The sequence below is a fragment of the Microcebus murinus genome, chromosome 9 (assembly GCF_040939455.1).
Source record: "Microcebus murinus isolate Inina chromosome 9, M.murinus_Inina_mat1.0, whole genome shotgun sequence".
Taxonomy (NCBI): domain Eukaryota; kingdom Metazoa; phylum Chordata; class Mammalia; order Primates; family Cheirogaleidae; genus Microcebus; species Microcebus murinus.
In genome coordinates, this window is record NC_134112.1 from 28,796,099 (window position 1) to 28,812,647 (window position 16,549).

The 16,549-nt window shown below is 39.0% G+C and overlaps 1 protein-coding gene and 1 long non-coding RNA gene across 2 annotated transcripts in view; one reads left to right on the forward strand and one right to left on the reverse strand.

The window, feature by feature from the left end:
• Window positions 1–677: 677 nt before the first annotated feature.
• Window positions 678–8,826, forward strand: TOMM7 (translocase of outer mitochondrial membrane 7). Its single transcript, XM_020289875.2, has 3 exons — window positions 678–877; window positions 4,068–4,116; window positions 8,594–8,826. Exons 1-3 carry the CDS (start codon window positions 775–777, stop codon window positions 8,607–8,609), a joined length of 168 nt encoding a protein of 55 aa, XP_020145464.1. The 5' UTR covers window positions 678–774; the 3' UTR covers window positions 8,610–8,826.
• Window positions 8,827–10,158: 1,332 nt separating this feature from the next.
• The window catches only part of LOC142872909 (uncharacterized), a 51,698-nt gene continuing 45,307 nt past the window's right edge, over window positions 10,159–16,549 (reverse strand). The window contains exon 4 of the long non-coding RNA XR_012920999.1: window positions 10,159–10,225. This is a non-coding gene — a long non-coding RNA (uncharacterized LOC142872909). The remainder of the gene's footprint in view (window positions 10,226–16,549) is intronic.

Consider the following 16,549-nt stretch of genomic DNA (forward strand, 5'->3'; position numbering starts at 1 on the left):
CAAATGCATTCCCTGTCTCCACTTTGACTGTTATTGGCTCCTTCAAAAGTTCCTTGGCTCTTCCAGAATGTTAGGTGTCTTTTGCCTGCCTTTCTATCACACTTTGTGCATAAGTTTATTGTGGGACTTAGTACATACACTTACATTGCTTCAGAATCATCTGCTTACTCATGTATTTTCCACTCAACCATGACATTCTTAAGGGCAGTGTCAAAAAATCCCCACAAAAACTGGAGGATGAAGAGAGATTGATTAATGGGTACGTATATACAGCTTGACAGAAAAAAAAAGACCTAGTGTTTGGTAGATCAGTTTGATTTTGAGAAGCTAAATAACTCGTTGAGATTACATAGCAAGTGAGAATAAGAGTCGGTACTAAAACCTAGCTAGTCCTTTTAAATTTAATCTTCCTTCTATGTCAAGGAAGGCACACCTGGAGATGGACTTCAAAAAATGGGTAAGACTGTAGGAAGAGAAAGGGCGTTTCGGACGCCAGAAAACCCAAGAGCAGTGCTTCAGCCAGGTGATTCCTAAAACACGAGGACAAGGTGAACGCCAGTGGGCAAGGCAAACCAAACACGCATGCGCTTTCCACTGGCGACGCCGCGGAAGAGTCGGGCAGGTTAAGGGCGATGAATTACGACCTCTGGTGGCGACGCTCACGACTCCTGCCGTAAAGACCGTTGTGTAGCGCATGCGCATTTCCTTTTCCTTGTGGATTTCGAACGCGGTTGCTGCTCGAGGTGGTCCTCGCTGTGCCGCCTGGCCGTCGCCATGGTGAAGCTGAGCAAAGAGGCGAAGCAGAGGTTGCAGCAGCTCTTCAAGGGCGGCCAGTTTGCCATCCGCTGGGGCTTTATTCCTCTCGTGATTTACCTGGGTCAGTGAGAGAAGAACCTGGGAAGAGACGGAGGGGCAGGGGTGGCGGAGGCAGAGACTCCATTTTTTGCCTTCGGGGGCGGGAGAGAGAGCCCGCCGCGCACGTCCTCTGAGGCTGGCTGGTCAAGTGGGGCCGATCTAACCTGGGTTCGAGTTCATTCTTTCTTTTTCTAGTTGGGTGGTCTTTAACAAGTCACATTGTCCCTTCTATTTTATTTTACATCTGTAAAATAGAGGTAAGGCCTGCTTTCCGCGATTGTGAGGGTTAGATGACCTGGTGTATGTGAAAGTGACTATTTGGCACGAGGGGAGTTTTCAGGGTGTTTCTCCTCAGGTCTAAGTGGAAAGAGGCCTGTACTGGGAATTTAGACAACTCTTGGATATGCCACTGCCACGAAACATTATAGTAATAGTCATTGGATGTCTGTGTTTTCTTGCCTGTACAATGAAAGGTTTGATTGATTACTGTTAATTGGACCCATTTTACAGGTGAGGAAACTGAGCCAACGAGGTGTTATGTTCCTTGCCCAAGGTCATAGCTGTGTCAAGTGAGGGCACTATGGGCTCAGGCAGTGGAGCATGAGGGACCACAGTCTTAACCACTAAGCTCTACTGCCAGGGTTTGTAAGTGCTCAGGCAAATATTTTCACCTAAGGCTACACACTGGGAACTTACTCTGTTTCTATCCCTGGGTAGTTGTTTCTTTTTAGTCTTACTGCCCTACTCAGGCAGTATGTTGAAAAGGAAAGAGCATAGGTTTTTAGCCACAGTGCTGTCAGTCTGAGCATATAGTTTGACATTTCTAAAACTCAGTTTCACACTTTAATATCCTATGATTTTAACAAGGTGCTGCTTCCTATTTGTTTTAGGTGTCATGTGTCGTATAAAATAAAGTACACTCACTTTAGTCTTGACAGAGCCTTTCATTATGCTTCATGTTCTCCAGGCAGCTGGGGCTCCTGTTTCCCCATGGGTTGTAAGCCAGCTGTGATAACCTGGAGATACTACAGTACATAGGACTTAAAAAGATCTTTTTCCTCCCTTATTCTGAATGTAATTTTTTTTAAAAAGCATTACTTTTCCAGATTTTAGTGACTTTGTATAGGTATCAAGGATTAGAGCAAATAATTATGATAGCCACTTTTACAGTCTGTATTGTCCCTCCCCTATTCCTTGCAGCACCCCCTTCTCCACCCCCACAAGCTTTCACTTGAATGATAGAAGGGCCCAGTGTGGCTAGACAAACACTGGAACTGGCTCTCCTTTTCCCCTTCTTTGTGCACCTTCTTTTTTCATTGTGTGTGTAGGGTCCTCTTTTAGCCTGCTCTTGCTTTTTTTGTCACTGTGATTTCTTTGCTGCTCCATAAGTCTTTTCATCTATCGTTCCCTCTTCCCCTTTTTGAGATTCCTCCTTTACTGCTAGAGAGCCAGCTGATTGCTACAATCTGTGTGCCAACCAACAGTCTGGAGGGTGGATAATGCTTTCCTTTTCCACACTACAGTTTTAGTTTCCTTTTTTTCTGCACACTGGCCATATTCCCTTCCTAGGACTACCATTATCATGATTTTTCACCATAGCATCCAATTTAGGTTATTTGAGATTGATATTATAGCTGTCTTTCCAGTACTTTGTTTATCATTGTGTTTTTTCTTATGCTGTATATTTAATCTTAAGTCTGAACCAGTTCCTACATTATTCTTTTACTTCCTTCACCTGAGCTCTCACTAAAACTTACAACTACAGATTGGACTTCTTGTGTAATTTAAGGTTCAAACACCTTTTAGGGCTTCAGGGGGTGTATTGCTACAAAATATGACAGTGACATGATGATAACGAATCTGGATATTCACCAGCTAAAAGGTTTTAATGAGTCACCTATTGGAAGGTAATTCTCCATGGTCTCACGTTCTGTAAATCTTGTGAGCAGAGGCTCTGAGGACTCTTTGTTCCATAGTATCTTTGAGGATATTTGAGAACAAACAGCCTTGGAATATAGTACCTCCCTCCTGAGCAAAGGGGAGACATGCTTAGAGCTCATTTTAAAGATTCTGGTTCCCTAAACTCAGGGTTCATCTTTTGTAAAGCAGTCTATTACAGGGCTCATCTGGCCTTTTTTGCGTGGAAATTGGGGCTTGAGGAACTGAAGCAAAATTGATGGTACTCTGACTACAGCTATTGCTGGTAGTAATAAACTGCTTTGTCCTGAGTTTGACTCAGACTATTATCTTCTACCAACATATGTGAAATGGACAGGCTAGTTTGTTGTCTTGAAAATAGGGTAAAATTTCAGACCCCTCATAGTTCTTGATACTGTAACTTTAATCAGTTATTTCAGCAAATTAGCATATATGTCATCAAGTTAATTTATAAATATATTTTAAATGGTAAAAAGTTTATTTAACCATACTTGTAATAGAGTTTATTTAATTAGATTGTTAAATAATAGCTATTGAATGATTTCCCCCCACCCCATCACTGGTCTTTGTTTTTTAAAAAGTTTAGTTTACTTTTTTTTTTTTCCTGTTTTTTTTTTAGAGAGTCTTGCTCTGTTGCCTGGGCTAGAGTGCCGTAGTGTCAGCCTAGCTCACAGCAACCTCAAACTCCTGGGCTCAAGCCATCCTCCTGCCACAGCCCCCTGAGTACTGGGACTTCAGGGGCGCACCACTACGCCCGGCTAATTTTTTCTATGTTTTTTTTTTCTTTCTACTTTTAGTAGAGACAGGGACTTGCTCTGGTCCCGAAATCCTGAGGTCAAGCGATCCTCCTGCTCGGCCTCCCAGAGTGCTAGGATTACAGGCATGAGCCACTGCTCCCAGCCTAGTTTACTTTTTAAAATTGTTTTGCTCTTCATAGTCTTTCATCCAGTATAATTTGGGAGTTGTGATAGCTTATTTCTGGGTGATGACTAATAATGAAAGCTAGAGTGTGCTAAGGGATACTGTGCTAATTGTGTATATAATAGGAATAAGATAGCTTGTCCTTCCTACTGATTGGTCCTGGAAGTAATCTCATACTCTAGTGAAGTTTTGAGACTGTTCTGTAGTGCAGGTAAATCTAGTGCTGGCAGATCGGGATATCATTCTAGCTATCCTGGGTTGAATTAAAAAGAAGAAGAAGTCTTGATTGTAAATTTTTTGTCTGCTGGGATTTTAATTAATATTTTTTCACTTTTTCCTCTTCTCCCCTTCAGGATTTAAGAGGGGTGCAGATCCTGGAATGCCCGAACCAACTGTTTTGAGGTACTGCTCTTACAAATAGACATTTCAGGGCACATGTTCATATGGTAGTACTGGGTCATTGGGACATAAAAGAGTAGCAGTAGGCATTGAAATGGAGCCTTACCAGTCAGTATAGTTTTGGGCGGTTGCTAAACTGCAACAGTTTGCAGACCAGTCTTTGTGTTGTTAGGTAACTACTTTCTCTCCCCCTCTTAATTTTTATTTATATGTTATAAGTAATGAAGTATTGAAGTAAGAGAAAATGAATTAATTTATCATCCTTCCACTTTAAAAGGTAAACTGTTTTTAATTTCCTATATTCTCATCTTATTCAGATGAATACAGTCTTTTGTACCATTCTAACAAGAGTGCGTAGGATTTTGTTTTCCTCACCTAAAATTTGAATTGCTGTCCCATATACATTCCAGTTATGGATTACTTAGGTTTTTCAGTTTTTCAGTATTTTACATAACAGTATAATTAACATGTATATGCACATAGCTTTATAGATTTTATTTCCTTATGATAAATTCTCATGGAATTAATAAGTCAAAGTGTATGAACATTTATGGCTCCAATTATCAAATTCCTGTTTTGGAAACAACTTGCTAGCATTGAGTAAGCGCTTGTGAAAGCTTCATACACATACAGTATACATATTAAAATACACATGTATACATGCATATGTGTATACTTGTGAAAACTATACATACATATATATGTGTATATATATAAAAAGACATAATCCCAAGCAAACATGTTTGCTTTGGAGGAAGGACTGATACTCTGGCACTGTGATGACCATGACCACTGCACGCTAGTGTGTGGGATTTCAGTTTGACCCTTTGTCTTCCAGACATCTCTTGTGGGTTGCCCTAACAAATTTTTACTGGCTATTCTAGGGCTTCAATTTCTTCAAACTCCTACTCTAAGCTACTGTTTTCTAGAGTGGGCAAAAAATAACGATAATAATATTATTCGCTGTATTCAGTGTCACCTACAATGTGTCAGCCACAGGTGCTTTTTATGCAGTGTCTCTAATTGTCACTTCAGTCCTTCAGGACAGGTGGCATAGTCAGGGCAGGTGGTGGTTTATATCTATCTCCAAAGCCCACATTCTTTCCACTGGGTCACACGGCCTTCCCCAGGTAATCTTACCTCTCACTTTACTTAGCACAGTTCCATATGATATGAATTTCCTCCACCCGCTCTGCCTTGCTGGTCTCTCTCAGAGGAAGAGCTTTTTTTTCTTAGAGGGTACCAACGTAGATGCCCTCAATATGTATTCTTCTACAGCTATTGTTTTTCTTGACAAAGTTGTTAAACAAATGGTCTTCACTCATTGCGTTCTGCACTTTTCTCTCTTCCTTTATGGCATGACTTAAAACTGCTTTCAGAGATTCTCCCTAAGCTCCTTTTTTCTTATCCTTTAACTCTGAATGGTCAGTTTCCTTTTTTGTTTGGTAGGGATTGAGGTAATGTATCTGCTACTTATTAGTTGAGTGACCTTAGACCAGCTATTTCCTTAGCGAAACATTACCTTAGGAAATATTTTCACAGATAGGACTGTTGGGTCAAACTGTGTGAACATTTTCTAAGCAGTGGAAATTTTCATCAAATACCTTTGCCCAAGAAGCCATTAACCTTCCTAAGCTATCATTTCCTTTCTGAGTTGGGCATGATAATACCTACTTCGTAAGGTTGCCATGAGGATTACGTAAGAATATTCAATAATAGTAATTCAGTAATGTTTAATACGTATGTAAAGTATTATCAAAGCATGTCAGGTATTATGTGATCAACAAACTATTAATAGTAATTTTTAATCTTCTCTGTCATATCCTTTATCCCCATTTCCTTGTGTGAGAACAGTAGTATCAGGTGCTCTAGCCACCTGATACTACATGGCTAAATCCTGGAATAAACTGTGTTTTTATGCCTTTGTCCATATGCTTATGTTCCTTCAGCCTGGAATGTTCTTTCCCTTCAGTTTCTGCTGTTGAAAACCTGTTTCTAGAAAAGCCCAATCAAGAGGGGAGGGGCAAAAACCTACCTAATAGGTACAATGAACACTATTTGGGTGATGGGCACACAGCTGGGACTCAAGTATTACAAAAGTGATCCATGTAACCTAAAATATTTGTACCTGTTTAATATTTTGAAATTTAAAAAAAATTTGCCTTAAAAACAGAAACAAAAGGACTAAACTGCTAAAAACTAAAAGAAAAGCCCAATCTCAAATGTCACCTTTTTCCTAAATCTCTCCCTCCTAGTTGAAACCACTCCCTTTTTTGTGTTCCCATAGTACTTGTTTATGTCTGTCATGTGTTATGCTTGTTGCTTATTTACGTTATATTTTGTCCTGTCAGCACCTAAAGTAGTTGCTCAACAAGTGCTGAATTAATTATATGGCCCCTACCCCTGGACCTGCATGCTGGAAAGTAACATTTTTTTGTGCCTTGGGTTATCTAGGATACAGAGGTGGAGAAAGAATGTGTCCTTCTGTTGTGCTTTTTTTTTTTAAAGCTTCGTTTATCTCACTGAGATTTGACCCTTCAGAGTTGCAGACTAGATGAAACACCGCCCGCTGCCCCACCACTTTATTTCTTCACCTTGTCTTCTCAGAGCTTCTCTCCTTTCTGGTGCAGACTCTCACAGTCTTTTCTGTCAAGATCAATATCTGGTTTCCTTCCAGAGATATTTGTGTTTTATGAAAGAATTGATTAAGTGCCTGTAAAGGGTTATCCAGTTATGGGATTTCATATACTTTGCTGCCTGCACTGGGCAGACTGACTGGAGAGGTCTTCCTGGGTTGCCTAGTCTGTACTCTGAACAGAATTGTACCTGCTATGATTTTTACTAAGTAGAAAATTTTTGTTAATGCAAAATTTATTGCTTATTAATATAAAATCTATTATTTCTGTGTAAATTTGTTATTTGTACAATACTTATGTAGATAATACAGGTAATGATATACTGGTTTGTTTTCCCTTGCCAAATTGTTGGATTCTTTGGAATTAGGACCACATCATCTTAGTATCTTCTTTTACCCAGGATGGTTCATTGTATATGGTGAACAAACGTTGGTTGACATGAATGCTGTATTCAAAATGTAGTACTTTAATGAATAAGGGGCAGTAGCTTAGTAAAACACTTAGGCAGAATATGTGAATACTAAAGCTAACTAAGAGAATCATTATTCCCATTAATAAGGCCAAGGAAGAGTTTCATTTCTCTTTCTTTTAGATGTTCATTATTACTGAGGAAGAGACCCCTTAATGGATGAAGAATTTATGTTCATGTCCTAATTGTATGCAGAAATACTTGGGGTTTAATGGGAGATTTTAATACACATTTGAAAATTAGAAATAGATGCATGTTGGCCTTTTTTCTAGGCACAGAGAAAATACTTCTTAAAAATAAACTTTTCAGAATTGACAAATTGTCATTTTATTTTATTTTTGTGACAGAGTCTCACTCTGTTGACCCAGCTAGAGTGCTGTGGCGTCAGCCTAGCTCACAGCAACCTCAAACTCCTGGCTCAGGTGATCCTCCTGCCTCAGCCTCCCGAGTAGCTGGGACTACAGGCATGTGCCACCATGCCTGGCTAATTTTTTCTATATATTTTTAGTTGACCAATTAATTTCTTTCTATTTTTAGTAGAGACGGGGTCTCACTCTTGCTCAGGCTAGTTTTGAACTCCTGACCTTGAGCAATCTGCCCTTCTCTTCCTCCCAGAGTGCTAGGATTACAGGTGTGAGCCACCACGCCCAGCCAGACCTATTGTCATTTTATAATACAGTTTTATTCAACTGATCTAGAAATCACATTTTTAATCAGTAGGATTTAGAACTGAAATTCCTGTATTCTGTTGCTTAGAGCCAGCAAATGATTTGGGAGTTTGGGCTCCTTAGTGGCTGGAATGTTTGGGGTAAGAATTAGTTGAGGTGGAAATGGGGGCTAATTGCTCCTAAGAATGTAATGGTTAGGGGCACTTAGGTCACACCCCACTCTGGCCACTTCCTTATACAATGTAATAACTATCTCAAAGCCTCAGTTTCTACATCTTTAAAATAGGCAACATATCTGAATGTTTTGAACTTCCTGCACAGTGTTTAACCCACAGAAAGCATTCAATACATGTTATTGTAGTATTATTAATGCTACATCTACTAATGAGATAGCTTTATTTTCTGAGTTCATAGTCCTTCTAGTTGATGAAAGTTATTAATCATTTATCTTTTGATTGACCTAATTTTATATATCAGTTTACATTTTCCTTTTTGTTTATAATAGGTAACTTGAGTCAAGAGTAAACTGTATTTCTTTAAATACAGTTCTGAAGGTTTGATATTTTTTGCTTGGTAAGATTGATCCTTCTATTTGGTAGATGAGCAAACACAAACATAAATGTATAAAGTCTTCTAGTTCTTAAACTATGTTTAGAGAGTTTTTATTTAGAGGTTTAATTTATTTCTTCTCTTCACAAACATTTTAGCCTACTTTGGGGATAAAAAGCTATTTGGTCATCTGGATTTGGAAGCAATCAATGGACACAGGAATAGCATGGAAGAGTATGTGCTTTGGCTGGGATAAGAGATGAGACATTGTTCAGACGGTCACCATTTGGATGGCACATGACTCTTCACAGATGCATCTGTGGCAGTGTGGAACCTCTACTGACTTATTTATAATAGAATGTATTAAAATAAATATTTTTTAACAATGTTATGTCTTGAGTCTTTTTTGAATTGAACATGTAAGGATTATCAGGTAAAAAGTAATGGTAATTTGCTAATTTTTCAAAACAGGGAAAACCTATGTTATTTACCTAGATGCTATTTAAAAAAATAAAAAAAATTCCAAGTTAATTCTTGCCCATTCACCGAAATGGATTCACCTTTGCAGTGAATTAGTAACTCCCTCTGGGATGTTCTGGCAGTAAAAGTACAGACAACTCAGTTTGTGACAAACTGAGCCTTTGCTTCCTTCACTGCATTGGAGTAAAGTTGAAAAGGGTCCGGGTGGTTGTTGCTAGGGGATGGGAATGGCCTTGGGGAATTGTATGTCTGATTTATTTGTAGGTTAAATGTGAGTTAAATGTAAACCTACAAATGTAAATTTGTAGGTTAAATGAAAGGAAATGTAAATTTCCCTTTAGTGGTGTTAAGAAACTAGAGCTGGCCAGACAAGAGCCCATGGAGAGCTACATGGAATACTTATTATTTTCTGGTAGAAGAAAAGGCAGTTAATTAATGGAAACTAGTTTTCAGTTCTACGTGCTGATTTCCAGGGACCTTCACTTGTATTTGAATCCTACCTTTATTTAGTTTTTTTCATTCTAACAAAATAGCTCTATTTACCTTAGTTTTGGGAGATATAATTAATGTTGGAAAGTAGAATCTGAAACAAGATACACCAGTTTGGGAAAAGCCCATTTGGGTTGAATCTTTTAAGTATCCAGTGTTTAAGTAGACAATAATCATGAATGTAATCCCTCTCAGGCGTTAGAAGCTGTCATTGCCAGAAAGTTCTTCCTTATTTCTAATGTAAAAGCCTCTTGGCTATTTAAGCCTATTTCCTCAAGTTTTGTTACCTTTGCCATGGAGACGTAGATTGTTGTGGAGGCTTATTGCATAAGGGGATTTTAAAGTGGAGAGCTGACTGCAGGAAAACCATTTTCAAAAGCACTTAATGTAATTGCTTCAGCATCCCATGAATCTAGGCATGTGTAATTTTGATGAAAACTGAGCAGAGCTTTAAAATTTCAGAGACCTGCTTAAGTTTGTGGTCTTCCCCTCTTCCTGCCAATCCTTTTTGCTAAGTCAGTTGTCAGTGCATTTTTGTTTAGTTATTTTGTATATTTTTCTTCCCTTTCTCACTCAGTCTCCAAAAATTGTGAAAGTAAAGCTGTGGCAGTTGTCCTTTTTAATATAATGGTAATGTGGATAGTAAAGATAGCTGGTTTTGTGTTCTTTTGGGGGTTATCTTGTAGCTGTCCATAAAAACCCAGAAGATTTTCCAGGTATGGTGGTGTACACCTGTAGTCCCAGCTACTTGGAAGCCTGAGGTGGGAGGATTGCTTGAATCCTCAGGAGTTCAAGGCCAGGCTGGGCAGAATAGTGAGATCCTGTTTCAAAAAGAAATATATTTTTTTAAAGGAAAGAATTACAGGATTGAGTAGGGAGGGACCAGCTGTGCTCTCACATTTGAGGAAGCTAAGTAAGGAACAGTTTAAGCACGTGTTCAAGGCACTGCATAAGGGCTGAGACTAGTACACACTCTAGTATTAATGTACTGCTGAAACGAGTAGCTAGTGCACACTTTAATGTGTATATACATGCTAAAGTTGGTGAAATGTTTAAAAGTAAGTTCCCATGTTTTATTGAATTTTAGTTTTTAGGGCAATACAATCCAGTTGGACCAGCATTTATTGGTCTGTGCTGTGCTACACACTAGAGTCCTCATGATTGAGATTATTCCTGACCTTGATTAGCTTAGGAGAAAAGAGCTGTTACGTCCTGATTTGAGTCCTGGCCCTGCCACTTTGTTCCTAGATCTCTTGGAGGAGAAGTCAATCTTTAGGCTTCTTCCACAAGATAGGAACAATAATTCTTGCCCCAAGGTGGTATTTCCTAAACCAGTGATTCTCATAGCTGGTCCCAGACTAGCATCACCTGGAAACTTGTTAGAAATGCACATTTTCAGGTCTCACTCTAGACCTCCTGAATCAGAAACTGGTGGTGAGGCCCAGCAATGCGTGTGTGTGTACTTGTGTGTGTTTGTTTTCATTTTCTTCAACTATTACTTTAAACATGTTTTGAGAAAACTGTAGAGTTGTATGCAGTGTAGGAAATGATACAGAAAGATCCGTGTACCTTTTACAGTTTTCTCCAGTGGTAATATGCAAAACTGGTACAATATCAGGATTAATATTATATAATATTGACATTGATGCAGTCAAGGACATCCATCACAAGGATCCTTCATGTTGCCCTTTTATTGCCAACCTGCCCTTCACCCCTACCCTTATCCCTAACTCCTGGCAGCCAGTAGTCTGTTGTCCATTTTCATAATTTGAAGATAGTTATATAAGTGGAATCATATAAGAAGCTTTCTCTTCCTCCCTGGCCCCCATTCCAGGAGTAATAGGACAAAAGGTTGGGTCTCTCTCCCTGGGTCTAGAGCAGAGAGGAAAGAATATAGTTGTAAACCTGAAGAAGAAAGCTTTGCCATTATGGCCAGATGGATGGTGCATGATGGAGCCAATTAGCCCATTTTGCTTTTGAGATTGGCTGTATTCACTCAGCATAATTCTCTGTAGATTCAGTCAGATTTGGTGTGTCAATCGTTTATTCCTATTTATTGGTGAGTAGTATTCCATGGTATGGATGTACATGGAGGATGTCTGAGTTCCTGATTTTTACCTGTTACAAATAAAACTGCTATGAACATTCATGTACAGGTTTTTGTATGATCAATCTGATTTAACAGACCAAATCCAGGTGATTCTGATGCAGCTAGAACTGCTTCCCTAGACTTGCAGTAGCCTTCCTGCTCCTCACTCTGCATGACAGTGTGTTCTCCACATACCATCCAGAGTGATCCTTTTAAAAATAAGATCATGTCACACCCTGATCAAAGTCTTTCATTCCAGTAGGAATGAAATCCCAAGTCCTTTCCATGGCCTACAAGACCCTATGTCATCTGGCCTCATGCATCTTTGGTCCCTTTATTGCCTGTGATTCATTCTTCATTGCTCGCTTGCACTCTTCCTGTTTTGGTCTCTTTCTGTCCCACAAAAAGGCCAGACAGATTCTCACCTTGTTGTCTGCACTACCTATTCTCTCTGCTGGAAGTCTTCTCCCAGATATCTATATGCTTGGCTTCTTTTCTTAATTCTAGTCTCTACCCAAATATTTTGTTAGAGAAAGAGTCCCTGATCCTTTTGTAAAATAGCAAACCCTTTCTTACACCTTTCTTGCCTCCCCATCATTCTCTCCCTTAACCTCACCTTTTCTTTAAAGAAAGTTTACCCATCTGGTATATATATTAAAAATTACATATATATATATTTTCTTGTCTCTTGTCTCTAGAATGTTCCATAAATACAGGACTATGTTTACTGCTGTATTTTTAGAGCCTAGCACAGGTCCTGGCACATAAGTGTTCAATAAAGATGAATGAATGAATTATAGAATTAAATTATATGTATTCAGTGTAAAATGCTTTGTAAACTAAAAACTTGCATAATATGAGTCATTATAAAAGGCCAGTATTTTTGTCTGTGTTTGTCATAATGGGTAATTGCAATTCTGGCCAAGGACTTAACATCACAGGATGTTGGGAGGAGATGACAGGGGAGAGGGGATGTTACTGTGACTTGGCAGTGTGTTCCCTTAGTCCCCAGAACAGCCCTGTGAGGCATTATCTCCCTTTTGCAGATGAAATAGAGCCTTGGGTGATTTTCCCTAAAGCAGAGGAAAAACTTGGATTTGAACCCAGATCTGCTGACTTTAAACACTTCTAATCTTATTACTGATATGTGCTAGCTTTAAAAATAATTCATACAACCGATGAAATGATATAGCAATTACAAAAACTAAAAATATTAACATTTCAATTTCTATAGAGAGGGCTCATTTACTCAATATCAAAGGCCTTAGACTGTACATAACATAGTAGTCAAATTCACGTGTTAAATTTAACTTCTTTGAATTACTGTTAACTATAATAAACACTAAACATTATTTTATCTTTCCTTGAATGTATTTTTATTGTATATTTTGCATGCAATAAAATGAACAGATCTTAAGTGCAATATAGTTTGTTGGATGTTGCCAATTGTATGCCCTGTAACCATCACACCTGGGTGGAGACTAGGATCTTCTTGAACCTGATATCTTTAATGTGTATCACACATATGGTAGATGCTCATCAAAGGTTTTTGAATTAAATATTTAAAAAAACCTTTGAGGTTGACATAGATTAACTATACGAAATTTTGGCTGATGGCACGCCTTCTTTTGCTAAAGAAGCAAAGATATTAAAATGTAAATAACCATCTTAAGAGCTTACTCAAAACTGGGATGATGTGGGTGGGGTGTTGTCCCTGTGTCCTACATCAAGGACAACAAAGAAGAGGAAGTAAGGAAAAGAGCATGGAAACAGGGAGGGGCAAGAAACTTTTTTCTGAAGAAAACTTAGACTTGTATCAATAATAGGAAGTGAGTTGTGAAAGGTCAGCAGCTCCCTGGTGTTCCCGAATGCATATTTAAGATGATCCCAGAGGAGATAATGGACAAGGAAGAACCTCAGAGAGCAAAATTAGAAGCCCCAGAAGGAGGTTCTCAGAGAACAGAACCGCAGGCCCAGACAAAGCCAGGGAAGGAGGTCACTATTCCTACCCCATGAGATTTAATATTGCTATAAAGAGCAGTGACCACTGTAAGTTTTCCTTTCTCCCCTTTTCTGAATGGCGGTTTTAATATTTTAATCAACTTTGCTCCTATTCCACCTTTGTATATTGGGTAAGTTGGGGGCAGTGAAGTCATTTTTAAGTTCTTAGGTTGCTGGACCATAAGGCGCCATCTGGACCAGGTGGGAGATGCACATTTCCTAACGTTTCTGAACTTTGAACTTTGACTTGGAGTATCTGGATGAGACTTGAGGATTGTATCCCTGGGAGAGGATTCATTATGTTCTATGCAGGAGAATAAGTGCATATGAATATTTGGTAGGCAAAAAAAGTAGACATGGCAGAGAAAGTTAGTTGCCTAAAAAAAAATCCATTTTCTGTTGCTCTCTCAAAGTGTCACCTTTAGCTGGGCATGTGACAGCCAAACTAAAAGGCTCCCAGACTTCCTTGCAGTTAGGTGTGGCTCCATGACTAATATTTGATAATTGAAATATGAACAGTAGTGTTGTATGGTACTTCTGGGAAGTCTCCCTAAAAGAGAAGTATGGTTTTTTGAAATGGACGTGAAACTACTGCTTCATAGCTGTCCTGGACCAAGAGGACAAAGACCAGGCTCTAGGAATGGCAGAGTGGTGTGCTGTTAGCATTCTAGGTCTCTGAAGTCTCTAGTGAGAGCACCTGTTGTCTGTACCGTCAAAGACTTGTGTGTTAGTCTTTCCAAACAGATGAAATATGGTGTCTTATAGTTTTAATTACCAGTTTTCTTATGAGTGAGGTAGAGCATCGTTTCATATATTTAAAGGACCACTGTTGCCCATTTTCTGTTGGAGTGTTGGTCTTTTTCATGATGATTTACAGGTACTTTATTATTTTTGAGAAGTTGGTATCTGCGATATGAGTTGTAGATATTTTTTTTCCAGTTTGTCATTTGACTTTGATTAGAACAAATATTTTTCCGAGCTTTCTTTTAGTGTATTTTAGTTTAAATTTTTATATTTTTTGTTCCCAACGGTTATTGGCGAAAAAAAAATTTATATTTTGTTCCATTTGGAAATTGTAGTTAAGACAGTTTCTCATTTTACTTCATCACACCTTCTCTTAATGATCTGCTCTACTACTCTGACTGTAAATTCCAGGGAGAAGGTAAGATCAACTAGAGAAAGTGTGGGTGAAGTGAAAGAAGAGGTGGTTTTTAGTAATAAATTCCAAAAGGATGGAATTCCTTTCTCTTGGGAATCATGCTCTGTTTTGCCCTTGGGCTTCAACAAATGCCCACTAGTTCTTCCTCACTATCCCTCCTCCCTCCTCAACCTCCTTGTTTACCCAGCTTTCTCATCATAAGGTCAAAGACCTAGTTGCTTTGTTCACTGCTGTATCCCTACTATCCTGGCACATAGTGGGGGCTCAATACAGGGTAAGCAAAGAAGTTGCCTACCAAAGATCCATTTCCGTGTGGCTTCTGAAATTTCTGCCCAGCTCTCCAGTCTCCAGCAACCGTACTCTGCTAGGCCTCCTGGAGTCTTGCCCTGTGCTCATATAGCTTAGCCCAAGGATCTGAGGATGGTGTCTACAAATATTCATTATTGGATGGTGCATTTTTTTTTTAATGTTTTTTTATTTTGGCATATTATGGGGGTACAGATTTTAAGGTTTCAATAAATGCCCATTTCCCCCCCTCCCCCCAAAAGTCTGAGTCTCCATCATGACCATCCCCCAGATGGTGCACATCTCACTCATTATGTATGTATATACCTGCCCCCCTCCCCCCTCCCACCTGCCCAATACCCTATTACTGTAGTACCTATGTGTCCACTTAGGTGCTACTCAGTTAATACCAGTTTGCTGGAGAATATATCTGGTGCTTGTTTTCCATTCTTGGGATACTTCACTTAGTAGTATGGGTTCCAGCTCTAACCAGGAAAATATAAGATGTGCTATATCACCGTGGTTTCTTAGAGCTGAATAGTACTCCATGGTATACATATACCACATTTTATTAATCCATTCTTTGATTGATGGGCACTTGGGCTGTTTCCACAGCCTTGCAATTATGAATTGTGCTGCTATAAACATTCGAGTGCAGGTGTCTTTTTTGTAGAGTGTCACTGGATCATTTGGGTAGATGCCCAGCAATGGGATTGCTGGATCAAATGGTAGATTCACTTGTATCGCTTTAAGGTATCTCCATATTGCTTTCCACAGAGGTTGAACTAGTTTGCAGTCCCACCAGCAGTGTAGGAGTGTTCCTCTCTCTCCGCAACCACGCCAGCATTTATTGTTTGGAGATTTTTTGATAAAGGCCATTCTCACTGGGGTTAAGTGATATCTCATTGTGGTTTTGATTTGCATTTCCCTGATGATTAGAGATGTTGAGCATTTCTTCATATGTTTGTTGGCCATTCTTCTGTCTTCTTTAGAAAAATTTCTGTTCAAGTCCTTTGCCCACTTTTTAATGGGGTTATTTGATTTTTTCTTCCTAATTTTCGTGAGTTCTAAGTATATTCTAGTTATCAGTCCCTTATCGGATGCATAGGATGCAAAAATTTTCTCCCATTCTGTAGGTTGTCTGTTTACTTTCATGACTATTTCTTTGGCTGTGCAGAAGCTTTGTAGTTTGATCATGTCCCATTTATTTATTTTTGTTGCTGCTGTGATTGCCTTTGGGGACTTCTTCATAAACTCTTTGCCCAGGCCGATGTCTAGGAGAGTGTTTCCAACTTTTTCCTCTAGAGTTCTAATAGTTTCATATCTTAGGTTTAAGTCTGTTATCCAGCGTGAGTTGGTTTTTGTGAGAGGTGAAAGGTGTGGGTCCTGTTTTAGCCTTCTACAGGTGGCTATCCAGTTTTCCCAGCACCATTTATTGAAGAGAGATTCTTTTCCCCAGCGTATGTTTTTGTCTGCTTTGTCGAAGATGAGATGGCTATATGAGGATGGTTTTATATCAAGATTCTCACATCTGTTCCACTGGTCAATATTCCTGTTTTTGTGCCAATACCATATTGTTTTAATTACTACAGCTTTGTAGTATAGTTTGAT